Source organism: Trachurus trachurus (assembly GCF_905171665.1).
Source record: "Trachurus trachurus genome assembly, chromosome: 1".
Classification (NCBI taxonomy): domain Eukaryota; kingdom Metazoa; phylum Chordata; class Actinopteri; order Carangiformes; family Carangidae; genus Trachurus; species Trachurus trachurus.
The window spans coordinates 14,793,434-14,809,453 of NC_139891.1; the positions used below are offsets into that span (position 1 = coordinate 14,793,434).

The 16,020-nt window shown below is 41.5% G+C and overlaps 1 protein-coding gene across 2 annotated transcripts; it reads right to left on the reverse strand.

Annotated features, from left to right (window-relative positions):
* Positions 1–1,132: 1,132 nt before the first annotated feature.
* On the reverse strand, positions 1,133–8,380 carry lyl1 (LYL1 basic helix-loop-helix family member). Of its 2 annotated transcripts, none has more exons than XM_083983693.1 (4): positions 7,849–8,380; positions 5,108–6,633; positions 3,030–3,127; positions 1,133–2,354 (listed from the first exon to the last, which is right to left on the reverse strand). In XM_083983693.1, the coding sequence occupies exons 2-4, from the start codon at positions 5,836–5,838 to the stop codon at positions 1,831–1,833; spliced, it is 1,353 nt and encodes a 450-aa protein (XP_083839819.1). In that variant the 5' UTR covers positions 5,839–6,633; positions 7,849–8,380; the 3' UTR covers positions 1,133–1,830. The 2 variants fall into 2 exon arrangements, with proteins under 2 accessions (XP_083839819.1, XP_083839818.1); XM_083983692.1 differs by having other exon boundaries at positions 1,133–2,390.
* Between the last annotated feature and the right edge of the window lie 7,640 nt (positions 8,381–16,020).

Consider the following 16,020-nt stretch of genomic DNA (forward strand, 5'->3'; position numbering starts at 1 on the left):
CCTGGTGGCTGTTTTCTCTTTCTGTTTTTCCCCACTCCCTTATTCCATGCAAAGCTCGTGCCCCCAGATGTCCGAAACCCCCCCCCCCCACACACACACACACACCAACACACACACACACACACACACACTCACATACGTGCATACACAGCCACCACTCCTTCTCCAGGAAACTCGTTGGCCGTCAATGAGACAGCTCTAACTGTAGGCGTTTCCTGGCCACTTGACAGAGCCAAGCATGCAGGCAAAGACACACCAGCACCACTGCACAGCTGCAAAGTACCCCCCAAACATGCAGCCCATCCACCATGCTAACCCCATCTCTAACCGCATCCCACATCCACCCTGACCTCCTTCACACACAACCGCACACCTACAATTGTTGCTGTTACATCAGTGCCAATTCTTTACCACATTCCCTTGACTGTCCACACACACACACACACACACACACACACACACACACACACACACACACACACACACACACACACACACACGTACCACATGTGCAACATTCTGGAAAACGCCATCAGTTTATGGGATGACATGTTTTTTTTATTTTTCCCCTTTTTTTCCAGGGCAGGGATTGTAACAGGAATGTCAAAGACCAGTTTTATCCGGCTTCAGGTTGTCACATCACCCGCAATGTTTTTGTTTTTTTTGTTACTATTTATTTAACTGGTGTTCATGCCATCTGTGCTAAAAGTGCTCTCATCAATCTGTCGTGCTGGTGGACACCACAAACAAACAACAAGGAGTTTGGCTTTGACTATTCAACCCACAGAACATGTGGTGACAAATTTGTTGTTTTGAGCCTTGAACATATGGGCACATGACTATTATCATAAAAACTCAACAAGACTATGATTATAGAAAATACATTTCCACCTAACCTCCATTTTCTATCATTACGCCTAATAGCATTGCATTTTTATAATCGTGATCATGACACACATTGAGACTGCTGCTTGCACGAATGTTCCCTGAACTGAAAGCAGCAAAAACATTTGGATGTGTTGAGAAATCGTGCTGACAAAGAGCAAAGTCTTTGGAGCGCAATAAGAGGATGTCAAATAAGGAACAGCAAACTAAAACACACTTTATTTCTGTCTGGTACGAGTGTGTCACAATGTCAGGGTGGGACCATTGGCCTTGTTTCTCTCACAATAAGAACAGCAGGAACATAAAAACTGTAACTTGATTCCAGGTGGAGTAAGTGAAAGGTTGATTATTTACATGTAAACTTTTGAAGCTGTAGATCGGAACCAAAAATTACATTTTAAACCCTCTTGTATAGGATTTTACATGTTTCTGGGTGTACAACAGGGGAATTCAAGACTATTAGATTTTTGTAATTAAAGTATATTAACCATATTATCCTGAGACAACACAATTAGATTTCCCAGGATCCTATTTTGCATAATTCATCCATGCTATGGACTAAGCTGTTTGACATTGAGGGGTAATGTTAAACAAAGGAACACTGTGACCTTCTTTTCAAAAATGTAGTCCTGTGAGGCTTCATGCCACTTAGCCTGCTCCAGAGCATATTTCAATATTTTACTTAAAAACAAAAACCTCACATTCAATATTTGCACATCACTGCAAAATACATAGACAGTTAAAATGACAAACTATCACCCCAAAAAATCCATCTCCTACGAATTCACACTACGAAGGAGTTGATCTTCCAGCAGCGTGCGACAGAAGCGAGAACCGCAATGGCTCCTGAAACACTTTGGGACGTCTTGGAGCTCCGTCTTGTCCATAAGTGTGGTATTTAAACTCCCAGTGGCAGCACATCTCACAGGTTGATTCTCTTTGGTGTCACCGCTCATCATTTGTGTTTGCCACCATCCTTAACTGACCCTTGACCTTTCCCAGAATGCCTTGGGTCAACAAAGAAGTCTTAGCCCCAAAGCTTTCCTCACTGTCCGTGTCACCATAGCAACTGGATGTTGCTGGGGAATTAGCCAGAGCGATGACTGAGTCAGTTGAGTCTCTGTCTCTGTGGGCTGTAGCGATGGCAGCTGAAGATGGCATGGCGGCGGTGTTGGACTGAAAAAGAGGGTTCAGTCTGTTGCTCACTGACCCTGCTACGGTGCCCTCGTCCTCGGCCGAGTCCTCAGCTGAGTCCCTGCTCTTGTCCTGGGCCTGGTCATTGAGCAGAGTGACCAAGAAGTTGATGTACTTTACAGCCAGGCGCAGGATTTCGTTCTTGCTGAGCTTCTTGTCAGGTGGGTGGGTGGGAATGAGTTTCCTGAGCTCAGAGAAAGCCCCGTTCACGTTCTGCTGTCGCCAGCGCTCACGGCTATTGGTGAAGACACGGCGAGCAAGTTTCTGAGGGGGGCCTGTTGGACACACATGGACATGTGTATGAGAGCAGCCTTAGAGGAAAAATGAATGTACATTTGGGATTTAACATTCAACATATTTTTAAGTACATACATTCTGTGCAACAGAAATCTGTAATTTATCATCCAAAAACTGCTGAAAACACATCACTGAGCCACAGTGACACAGCCATTTCCATAACTAACATGAACATAGACACTGTAGTTTATTTTGAGTAAGTTCCACTTACTGTAAAACAAATGCAGCTGTAAATACTAAGTACCAAATGTGTATCAACCCATCACTTAAAACAGACCCAAATCACATCTACTCTACAGTCCTGTTCTGTAACATTTGCTGCTTTGTGGATTTTATGTATTCCATTTCAAGTGTATTTTCAGATGCATTTCTAGAAACTGGCATTTTCAGAAGAACCCATCGAGCTTGAGGCAGAAAGCCACAGACGTAGGGAAGTAAAGATGTGTTGTGAGATGAGCTTACACTTTGTGTTTCTTTCACAGGAATTAATGACAGTGAAAAAAAGAAGAATATCAGTGAACTAGACTTTTAATACCTATTACATGAATCTTAATCTCCGAACTGAGGACAACACTCAAAACATGCAGACGTTTGTCTGCAGCTCCTGTGGCTGCACTGATGTCTCTGTTTGATTCTGATGCAGAGAAACTCACATTCATTGATCTCCATCTCAAAGTGTGACGAGGGTCTTCTCTTGATCCGGTTGGCGTTGATGACACCATAGTTTCCTCCTGAAGGACCCAGGTAAGAACTAGACATGAAAATGTGACATTGTGGTTACAGCATGCACAGTCAACCTTTAACAATAACATGCAGCTAAATATAAAAACATGATAATCACATGAGGCTGCTGCAGGATATCTTGCAGTAAATAAGACCAGGAAGAGAGAGATAGATTTTAGAGAGTGACCAGAGAAAGGGAGAAAATGGTTGAAGCCATTAACTGTGGTGCGATTATGTTAGTGGCGTTGATTGAGTGTGCATGCAGAGTTTTAGCCCACTCTCATTAAGCCTGATAACTGACTGATTCTTCTTCAGGGGGATGAGATAGATCAATGCTTCCTGCTACAAACAAACCAGAGAGAAGTGAAGAGGGAACCTTATTCCCAGACCTCCATGACAGATGGGGAAGCCATAGATGTCGCCACATTGGAAAAAACAGTCTGTTTTTTAAATATAGCTGATGCTCTTTTACAGAAAGAAACGGTGTGGACAATCCTTTTTGGAGGAGAGAATAGATGAACAGTGGGAGGGCTTTGATAATGTCTGCAAATGAATGCCTTTCTTCATGAGAGCTATGAGTTGCCAATTTCTCAACCCCCCCAAAAGCTTAAGAGTTCTGGTCTGTTGCCTTTTGTCAGTTCAACGACTATATTTAGCTGCAATTAAAACTGGCTGTGTGTGTTGACAGGTTTTTGATATTACGTAAATGCACAAAAAGTCATTAAATAATACAACTTCATGCTCAGTAACCAAATGTCCTGATGAGTAAATTTAGCTTAAGAAATGTGAGGTGCCTTCATAACAGCACACATCCTGCTGTCAATTTCACATAACCGTGCAGAACAGTTACTATTAATCACAATGGGAAGTCATGAAATCCCAGCAGTTGAGGTTTCATACGAAACAGAAACTTGGCATTGTGACCAACGAAGCGGCATCATCGTCAGGAAGCCATATCGCAATAAATTTCATGGTTTAGTGTCACACACCTGTTTGTATTCCTGTTTAAAAAGGAGGTGAATGAGAAGGTGACATTTATTGGTCTGATTTTATGTGCTGCAGATGTTCTGAAGAGAGATGAATTCATAAGATTTGAACATAATTCAGACTAAGGTTCAAATGCAACAAGGTTATCTACAGTACACTGTCAGCACTTAATATCTGGGGGAGAAATCCTTCTAGACATGAGGGATTGCAAAATTAAATGGATAAGAAAACCATTAAAACTATATAAAACTATTATTGTTTTTTGATTGTTCAGCAATCATTTTTGTGTTTTTTGTTTTAACCTTCGTCTTGTGTTAGCTTTCTACTGCCATCTATGGTCATATGGTCATTTTTGACCCGGGTTTTAAATCAGCTGTAAAATACACTAAAAACTTGTTTTTTCATCCAATCTGTTTTTCTTCTCTTGGTTACATTGTTAGGCTCCCTTATCCATGAAAATATTTGTTTTAATATTTTTTTGGTGTGGCTTCAATTGAACCTTCCTCTTTGGAAGCTTTCTGCTACCATCTATGGTGTTCAGGTCAGTTTTGACCCGAGTCTTAAATCAGCTGTAAAACACACTAAAACAATTATTTATCATCCCATTTGTTTCTCATCTCTTGGTTACATTGTTAGGCTTCCTTATCCATGGAAAAGTTGGTTTTGCACTTATGATTTCAGTTTTAACTCTCATTATAACCAGGTCAAAATGGACCCTAACACCACAAATGTCATAATTTTAACCAGAACATTTTATTTTGTTTAAATTGAGGTTCCTGACAAAGTCAAAAAGCCTTGATGCTATAAACAAATTTATGTGGCACTTGTATGCATTTAAAACCTGAAAACAGAGAAGGGTTAAGGCCTCCAAAAATTATTTAGACTAAACAATCACTCTGCCCACTTGCTCATACGCAGTGTGCGATGGGTGGTCTAATTTTGAGGAGATCACAAGGTTAATATTATGGGATGCTCTGTCAAATGGATGAATCTAAAAAAAAAAAAGGAAGCCAATTCTCACCTGGGGAAGAAGGCAGGCAGGTACTGCTGAGGCAGCAGGGGCCCTGGCGAGGGAGCCGAAGGGGCTCCAGGGCCTCCAGAACTCGCCACAGGTAAACAGGTGAGCTGGCTGCGGCGGATGTCCCCGTGAGGCCCATGTAGGAGGCTGGGGATTGGATGGAGGGCAGTCAGAGGGGTGTTGTGGAGAGGCAGAGGGGGCTTGCTGTGGCCGAGGCTGATGACTGGAATGTGAGGAGGAAGGGGAGAGGATGAAGAAGATGCAGGAAAAGATGTTGTGGAGGTTGGAGGTGGGCCCGGGCACGGGGACGTCTTGGCTGGCGCCGGGAGGAGCGGGGGTGGAGAGGAAAGAGTTGGGGACCTGCTGGCAGAAGCAGCAGGGGCCATGGTGATGGTGGTCGGTCCCTCTTGCTTCTCCGCTTGCTCTTGCTCGGTCTCCATGACGATGGGCTCAGGTGCGGCAGCTTTGTCTGCGTTGTGATTGGTTAACACTATTGGGTCAGCGGTTGGGACATCCGTGTGTCCCTTGTGCCCTGCCTTGTTAGCGGGATGGGGGCTGCCGAGGGTGTCCGAGGATGCTGAAGTCTGTTTCTGGGGGGGACTGTGCTGCTCAACGGTGGTGCAGGTCGGGGAGGAGGCAGAAGAAGAGGAGGAGGAGGACGAGGAGGAGGAGGAGGGGCGAGGTAGGTCGGGAGGTGAGACAGCCGGGCTGGTGGGGTTCAGCTTTTCCATCATGGTGGTGAAGTCTCTGTCTTTCTCTTGTTCCTCTCAGCCGCCCAGCGTGAGTGCTGTGGGTGTGTGTCACTGTGTCTTGTCCCTGTGGTGTCTTTATACGTGTATGAGAGTAACTAACATGTTCATAGGTACCACCTACAGGTAGTCTCACAGATCCCCTCAGACCTCTCCTAGCTAATATGCGTCTTCTCTATAAAGACAACAAAAAAACCTTTATGTCCTCTTCCTTTGTTCCACCTTCCTGCAGATTTTGCTTGAGTTTTCTGCTCTACCTCACTAAACCTGAAATCCATCAGTTGCTCTTATTGTTACCAGGGTCAACATGTGAGTTTGAAGCCGTCAGTCCATGTGCCGTGTACGGTGAGCTTCAGCTACACCAAACTGCCTGTGTTTGTTTCCCACCTCTGTCGGCTGTTGTCGAATCGTAACTGTGTCAGGAGTGTGATTAAATGTGAGTCTGTGTTTTTACCCTCACTTGGACATTGCAGAGGACGCAAATGAAACAAAAATGTGGTCATTTCAGTGTGTTGCAATCACACATGAAGGGCTACTCCTGTGGTATTGTCTCCGTGTGTAGCGTGGAGGTTTCTGTGGTCTGATTTGAACTGGATGTGTGTATTTGTCTTACAGCACATCCTGAGCAGCAGATTCTAGGTTCTGAACGAGTCTCCAGTGGCTTCTCTTAATGAGTCTGTCTATATGTCTGTCTGAGTGTATTTTGAGGATGTGAGTCAAAATCCTTTTAAGCATTCAGAACGTCCCAGACCGGTAAAGATTGGATTGATATCAAAGAGTCTGTTGAACAAAAGAGAAAGAAAGAGATCGAGAGAAAAAAACACACAGTCAGGATACAGTATATATTTTTCGGTGTATATTTAGTAAAGGCAATAAGATGTGAAAATGTGCCCAAAGGTCAAAATCTGAGTCCTCAGTGTAGGCTGGGTGCATGCATGTTCATTTAAACCTTTTATTCTGCAGCTCTGATGTGATGTTAAAATGCAAGTGGATTCTCTGTTTAACTTGACGTTGTCAAGCAGGCAGACATTTGTGTGCTCTCTGCTCTGCAGTGTGCAAAACTCTGATGATTTCTCAGGTTTTGCAATCAATTGTTCCTGTTTTGTCTCTTCTCAGTAGACATGACTTTATTTTTGTGCAGTTTCCTTTTTCCACAGTGATGTGTAGAGACATTATTACACAGGTTTTCTAAGTATCTTTATCTTTAATTGTCTTGATGAAAATAACCTCAAACTAAGCTACAGTTTTAGACAGATATTAAGAAGGTTTTGATAACAAGTGCTCATCATTACAGGTTTATTTGTGCTGCACAAATATTAAACTATTTTACTTTGACAGCTAACAAACAAAACAGTGATGACTGCCCGTAGAATCTGTTGTTGTATCAGTGACATATTTAATTCTGTCAAGTCCAGCGTGGATCTTCAGACATTTTAACCTCCACATTTCTGCCCAACCGGCTCTAACAGCATGAACCAGTTACTCAAATGATATATTTTTGGTAAATGTGATAAACCTTTATGTTGCCAACAGTATTCATCATGATTAATAATTAATTACTTAATTGCACTAAATTTTACATTTGTCCAGAATATGTCTTTTCCTGTTTGTTGAATTCATATTATTTGATATTGCCTCATAATGCACAATATGCTGGATATATTTGCCATAATGAGTCTCCAAAAATATTATTTAGTTTTTAGCAGAACAATTTTCGAGTTCATCAATTTAATCAACTGAAATTATTTCAAATAAAAATTCTATCTTGATTGAAATCACAGTTTATTATTTATATAATTCATAAAGATGAATTATATACATCAACCAAGCATTTTAATAAAAAATACTGCATATGACATGTGACACATTTGATGAAAACTTCTATCAGATGCTTATTATTATTTAAGATAATTATTTATGGCTGCAAACCATCCTATGACTAACACATGAGTTATGTAAAATAAAGTATAACTTTCAGTGGTCTTGAATACTCACAGATACATGATGACATCCAGTGTGGCTCATCTGTCATGCAAAATCCGTCAGAGTTCAAGTGATCTGTGAACGCACATGTTGTATCTTCTCAGTGTTTAACGTCCTGCTCCTCCTCCTCCTCCTCCTCCTCCTTCTCCTCCTCCTCCTCCTCAGGTCGCTCACACACCACTGCAGCCTGTCACTGTCTGTCAATCGCTGAGGTCAGAATTGGAGCCAAAGTGTCTGACACCACTCAAAATAACTCCACATACTCAGAGGAGTCTAAGAATTAATAATTAGAAATGAAATAATCACAAAAGTAACAAAGGTCCCAGATATTCACAGAGAAATTACGGCAGAATGAGACAGAAGGACGGTCCCAACGCACACATTTGTTATTTGTTGAGAAGTTGCTCCTTTGAACGAAGACTCGGTCAAACCATGGAGATGGATGGTGCGCGTTTCTTCCATCTCCCCCTGTCCATATGTCATGCTCACCTCTCTCTCTCTCTCTCTCTCTCTCTCTCTCGCTCTCTCTCTCTCAGTCTCTCTCTTTCTCTTTTTCACTGTCCTATCTATCTCTCACTCTTCTTCGCCAAGAAGAGACAATGCTATAGTTGGTTGCCAGTCGGAGAGCTCTGGTACTGGCAAAATGTGAGGTGGGTGAGAGAGAGAGAGAGAGAGAGAGAGAGAGAGAGAGAGAGAGAGAGAGAGAGAGAGAGAGAGAGAGAGAGAGAGAGAGGGAACCATGTTGCAAGGAGAGTTTTCCGCTCCCTGCTGGACAAGAGGATGTGCTAGTACAATATGGTGGCTGCTGATAAGAGCCTCAAAAGCTGCCTGTGGCCTGTAGATAAGAAACCTCCACCACCCCTCCTCCTCCCCTGCACTACCAATACCAACACATACACATACACATACACACACACGCGCACACACACACAAGCAGGTTCAAGACTACATGCATGCATGCACGCATGCATACACACACACACACACACACACACAAACACACACACACACACACACACACACACACACACACACACACACACACACACACACACACACACACACACACTAGACTGGTCAGTCCCAGGCTTTGAAGGGGACCTGGCCTGTTTCCAAGAAAATATCCGCAACTGCACTTATATCACAATATAATAAACAGACAAAATGATGTACTGTGCACACGTGCTTCTGCTCATCCACACACATGCACACTCATGCACACACACAGACACACACACACAGACACAGTGAATGTGCACATGTTGACAAATGCTACAAGTAACACAATTACTTGGGAAATCACCCTTGTGTAAAATCTTTGTTTAAAAATATCCACAACAAAAGTGTATTTCAATATGCTGATGATGTATGTGTATATGTAAAAAATCAAACTGTACATAAATATAAACATTACATGAATATATAATGTGTTTTCATTGACAGACTTGACACATATGGATTTGATGCAAACTGATCAGGCTTTTGTTCTTTTAAAGCTTTTTTTGATCAACACTAAATTTTTTAACTGATCACATTAGTTGTTTTTTTTAAGAAAAGGTCCAGTAGATTTGTTAGTCTCAGTTGCTTAAATGTCACTAAATTCATGATAATAATGAAAATATGAAACATAAAACCACAGTGCAGTTATCCAATAATAGGAAGATCATTTACTGTAATGATGAAAATAATTGTGCCTCATATTAGTAGGACTGGACTTGAGACAGATGTTTGGTCGCTGAGCTTTTCTCTTTTGACATCAGAGCACACCTGTGTCACTGATGACCAACACACATGTCGTCAGTGTAACTTTCCTCTCCAAGTGCTCCCAAACTTCCTTCCTAAATCTATCTCTCACCCGTTCTCCCCTCTGCTCACCCATTTCTATTCACTTATTCTAACTCTGTGTGTGTGTGTGTGTGTGTGTGTGTGTGTGTGTGTGTGTGTGTGTGTGTGTGTGTGTGTGTGTGTGTGTGTGTGTGTGTGTGTGTGTGTGTGTGTCAACCTCAGGGTCAGCACCTCTTTTACATTCCCTCAGTCATTTCCTTCTTAGACAGACTGAAACACAAACATTATAAAGGCTTTACAGTTACGTGACCTTCAAGGTCCTGGGAAAGAAAGCCGTTTGTTCAACGACTGCTCAACAAATCTGTCATCAGCTTCATCGTTACTATCATCATCAACATCATCATCATCATCATTATCATCATCAGCATTATTATCATCAGCATTTTAACAATAAACTGCTCTGGGGTGTGAACACGCTGACATGAACAATAAACTGTGTGCAATCAGAGCCCAGTGAGTGTCATCTATTGGTCTGTCACACTGTTTTGCGTCCGGCAGCTGTGGTTCCAGTTGATCACACTCTGTGTGCTAGAATAACGTTGTAGTGGCACCGTTGCGCCTGCAGATGCTGCATGAATTTGCCTGAAACATATATAAAGCTACACAAGGGACAGAGAGAAATCCTTTGGGATTTTAGATTTTCCTGTGCTTTATATACTCCTGTTAAAAGTAATTTGATCACAGCTTTGGTTCTTTAAAGTTGTTAATTTTGTGGCTGTTTCTTTGTGGGGTTCATTCACAATATTGTAATCAATTGAATGTATTGATTTTATTTAATTTTTTAACACTTTCACTGACTTGAAAAGAAAGAAAAACAGTTAAGACGAAAGCAGTTTAACTGCCAAATATAATACCATTGTTCTATTTTTTATGTTGAATTTTTATGCTTATAAATAGTGGGACTTTTCTGATGCTGAGGGAAATTTTGATTTTTGTTTTACTTTTTTTTTTTTTTTTTTTACATTTTACAATTAATTTATCAATTAATAGGTTGTCATATGCACAATTTGTTGAAATGACAAGATAATTAGTCAAACTTAGATGAAAAAGACATGGTGTCAACAACTTATGTCTTTACAAACAAAAAAATGGCTAAATAAATAAATAACCATAATGTGAAGACTTTGAGAATGGAGTTTGAAGCCTCTAGATTGTGATCAAATGTGATGGTCTTTTTGAGGGCAGGAGACCACGTGAGCTGCTGGACAGTAAAAACCTGTTTGGTTTCCCCACTCTGTACTGTAAAAATTTGTCTCAGCTGACTTTGTCTTTATTCTGGGCAGCTCCACCTTAAAAGTGAAAAGACACACAAGACAAATCGTTGACTCTCTCATTTAAGGCCCTGTGTGAACACCCAAACTGTAATGGGGAATAATAATAGAAACAAACGATAACAGACAGCTTCCGCTTCTCCCTTGAGTGAGGAAGAAATCAAGAGAGGATTGTTTTAATCTCGGAGCCATGTTGTCACGCCCTCCTACTGGCTACCTCAAAATACCCAACTCAATAAAACAGAGTATTGATGGGGGAGCCTGTCTGAGTGAAAATAACCTGGAAACGCAGGAAAATAAAAAATACATGTAAATTTAGTGGTGTCTCTGTTATAATGTGTTTACGATGTGTGTGTGTGTGTGTGTGTGTGAGAGAGAGAGTGTGTGTGTGTGTGTGTGTGTGTGTGAGAGAGAGAGAGAGGGAGAGAGAGTGTGTGTGTGTGTGTCCACTGCCTTAAAATCATAATGTGTGAAACTCTGTGGTGAAGTTAGTCTAATTACAGTCAAAAGGAGACTTGCAGGTGTTCGAGTGTTACTCAGCACTGCCTCTGCAGGGTGAAGTTGGGATATTAACCCCCCACCCCCACCCCTCAGACACACACACACACACACACACACACACACACACACACACACACACGTAAATGTGTAAATATATCTTGCATAGGTCAACTGTGAGGACCTCTCAGATACATTTGTTTAACATGGCAGAAGCTACAGTACTGTATCATAGCTCAGTAGCGATGTTTCATGGTGCAAACAGGCTTCGCTGTAAAGATTTGTACAGTGCTGTTAGCAGCCACATTAAAGGTCTTGCTAGTCCGAGCAAGTCACAGCAATTTCCCCAATAGCACAAAGATAATGAGTGCAGCTGGGCCATTCTCCAGCACTGACATAAGATCTGGGTATGCAAAACTTCAAGCTCGTTGACTGACAGTTGGCTCTTTAGCCTTTTAGTTTTCATCCTTTACTCCCATTTCACCTTAACCTTAGTCATGGAAGATTTATACAACAGAAAAAGCTCAGTGACTCAGTGGCTTGCACGTTCTTAGATGGCTAATGTGTTAGCAGTTAACTTGTCTGCCACAGCATTTCATCCACTATGCTTACAAGTAAATTTTTCACCAAACTGCTTGACAGAAACAACTAGTCAAAACATGTGTGTGAGTTTTGATGTAACACCTTTTGACATGACTGTACTTTCAAAGTGGTTTTAAAAGGTCTATCTGCCACCTATAGTTTGTCTACTGCATGCATATTGCACATACATATCACTTTTTTAATTTCTCTGAATTCTCGATTCATTTGACATAAAGACGTCATCATTTGGTGAGCTGAGTTTTGTGTACGAAAACTGATCAAAAATTGTCAATGATACACTAATTGATGTAAAGTTAGCAAATGTTAGCCAACATACTGTAAGCTACTGGTCATACCAGACCAAGTATGGCAGAGATGGGGAAGGTTTCTAGATAAGTCACAAGTCATAAAGGTCACAAACACAACACAGTTTTTGAAGTCTTCTCATAGAAGAGAAACCTTTTTCATTCCGACCAAATGCGATGTGTAGCGTCCTGCAATAAGGGGCACAGACACACAAGCACATGCCCATGAAAACACACACACTCCCCAAAGTCGGCTCCATGGCCACGTTTCCTCCACGTCATGTAAACACTATTGTGTGTCTGGTGATAGGGATCACTGGAACCTAATTGTTTGAGGCACTACTCGCAGTGCATTGCATGGAGAAAGTGACAAACAATGCTGCGAGCGCAGGCCTGGACAGACGCTCTCTCTCCTCCTTTGCTGCGACAGATGTCGACTCTGTTTATTTTTCCTGATTGTCTTGGAGACCAGCCATCCAGCTCCAGTTCACTCAGCAAGGGGAGTTTCACATTATGGAGAAGAGTCAGGACAAGTGACGATGGTCCTGGATGTGAACCACTTACATTAACACAACATTGACTCTGTGTCTGATTCATTGGAGATCAGTTTGAATTTTTTGAAAAGTCAGAGAAATCACCTGAAACCAGTTCAAGAGCATGTTGCAATATCACTATAACAGATTTATCCAAATGTTTTGTAAGATATTAAAGAGGCAGAAAAGAGTTTTTTTTTTCCGATGAAAAAGTCTGGACAGTTACACTTTTTTCCGAAACTGTGGGGACAATCACATCTATACTGTTGGACCACAAACAAATAGATTTCTATGCATATACACTGTGAAAAAAATTGGACCAAACATTGTTTATTTTATCACAAAAAGAAAGTTTTTTTTTTTTAAATATTTGGTTTTACACTGCAACACAGTGAGACTCGTCATGATGGACTGAAAATTTTAAGCAAATCAAACTTCCTTCAGAACAAAAGAGAGAATAGATAGTTAATTCCTATTTGCAGTACTTCTTGTCACCACCTATAAACAGACTATGATGTGGAGTTCCCCTTAATCTCATGAGAGGTGATCATTCGTGAGTGTATCCGCTTCATCTTAAGCAAATCGAACAAAACTATATTGAACGGTCGTATCTGCTCTGTAGATTTACAGAAACCCTTGCTTCACAAATAGAATTTAAAACAACCGAGCAGAGCAGCAAGGAGCTTTATTTTTATCTTCTTGCTGTATAAAGTTCATGGTGATCCTGATTACTGTAACGACACCTCATACAGTGTCAGCCACATGTCGACGGTCACACATCGCTCCGTTCCCAGGATGCACCTGGCGAGAGGCGAGCGGGCGGACGTGAGGGACAGCTGTTTCCTGTGCACACTTCCTGGTTTGGCAGAGCAGAAGGGAGGGGGGGTTTAGTAGGAGAGAGGGGCGGAGGAGAGGGGTGCACAGACGGGTGGATTAGGGTGTTTGGTGAAGCCTTTTCCAAACAGGATATGTCTGCCACAGCCACAGGTGTGAGGGTACGGACGCTCCGCAACCTCATATTCAGACACCTCTCTAAAACATGAATGAAACATATACCGGTATTCCCCTTAATGACTGGAACGGAGGGCACATGCAGGGAGGTGGAGGAAAAAATAAAGAAAGATGAAGAAAATGTATTTGGAGAAGATCAGAAAGTAAAGTGGAATAGACATGAGGAGGGGGGAGAGAGGGCTCCTTTATTGTGTCCTGCCTCAGAATAGACTCAGCGGCCTAGTCAGATCATAATAGGCTCAATCAATAGTTTCCTTGATTGCACACATACTCTACATTCCACATCAACAGTTGAACAGGAGCCAAGGAAGCGGCAGAGTGCTGTGTTTTTATGAGGAGGAACAACATTTACAAAGCTGTGATAAATTCGTACTGCAAAGTCTCCATGAGGTACAGTATCTTTTTACAGTCTCCACAAATAGTAGCACTTTGTTCAGGTTGGCCTATAGCATGTGTGCACGTGTCTCTGAGGACAATAATGACTGATAATGAGGATGAGTAGGTAAATATTGTCCTTTCTGACTCATTAGTCATTTACATCCTGATTCATACAGCTGTACACTGACACTGTGGTAACCACAGGGGATGAGGAGACAAACACATTTCAGTGAGTCACCTTTTATGGAATTGTATTTTATTTGTATTTATTTTTTAATTGTTATTCCTTATCGACCATAACAAATTCCATCAGACATAAAAAAACAAATGCAATATAATGTGTATTATGTTACGAGGATGATGTTTCATTTTTATTCACACCCAGTAAATTGATACAATAAATCAAAACTTTACTCTTTTACTTTTTTTTTTTATCATGTCTCATTTTATTTTCAGTTCTTACCTTTATTCCTACTTTTTGATCCTATTTATTTCCTGTTACTGTAATGATGATATTGTAAGCGGAATCTGACCACCACACTGGGATGTTGAATTACACCATATGGAGAACATAAAACAAACCTTGGTGAAAAAAATGATAGGAGGTTCAGGGTGACCTTAACAAAACTAACCATCAGGTGTAGTGGTGTTTACTGTAATTGTAAACTGTGGCTTTTCTGTAGAAAACAGACCACGTATTATGACGGCCTTGAAACATTTTGGGATAATTTTATCCCAGGGTGATTTTTCATTTGGGTTTCATCAGTGTGGAAAATCAGTGAAAGTGAGCAGGAGTTGAGAGGCAGCCCAGTGCCTCTCATTGGAGGAACTGGTCTGACTCATTTGACCTGCAGGCCTCAGTCTGACTGACCATTGACTCTGAGGCGTCATCGCACTCATACGTGCAGAACTTTATGAGTGCGCTGTGGCTTCTCCAATGGCCAACACGCATCCACTTCCACTTTTGGCAACACAACTACAAATATTTCCATATGAGATGTGAGCTGACAATAGCCTGTGGGAGTGCGTATGTGCATGTATATGTGTGTGTGTGTTTATTTGGTCCACTGTGTGAGAGTGCAGGAATTGTGTGTGTGTTCAAATAGTCACTGGGCATGTGCCATCAAGCACACACATAATAAAAATACATGTAATGTCTGTTTGTGTGTGTGTGTGTGCATGCGCGTGCACTTGGGTCACGATGACACTGACTGCGTGGAACAACAGTGTATTGTGTCTTCCTCTCTCATATTTCTCATCATCAGCAGTGCCGCCATCCAAATTCCACTGGTGTGTTCACAGCGTGGTGGTGGGACTCGGCCCTGTTGTCTGCCCCCATCCTACAATAATAGGAAACACAGCATCGCTTTTCCACTTTCTCGCTCACTTTTCACTGCTAATTCAAAATATATGAGTTCCTGTTTGGAACTCCCTCGCTCTGGACTTGATTGTTTGTTTTGGATAAAGACTTCATGCAGATTGCTTTCCTTTCTAAAAGTATCTTGTACATAATGTACTGTTTATGACTGAAAGATGGGAACAATTTGTAATAATAGCAAAGTAGCAACTGCCTCTTCTGCTTTTACACACAACTCTTCATGTGCAAAAGCAACAAATGAATCGGTCTTAATCAGTCTGATTGAATCATTCTGAAATAAAGGGCCTGCCCCTTATACTCCATTACTCTCCCCCTGAGAGACGTGATTCACACTCAAACAGTTACATTCACACTCCAGCGTTATTGCACAAATATTTTTTTCT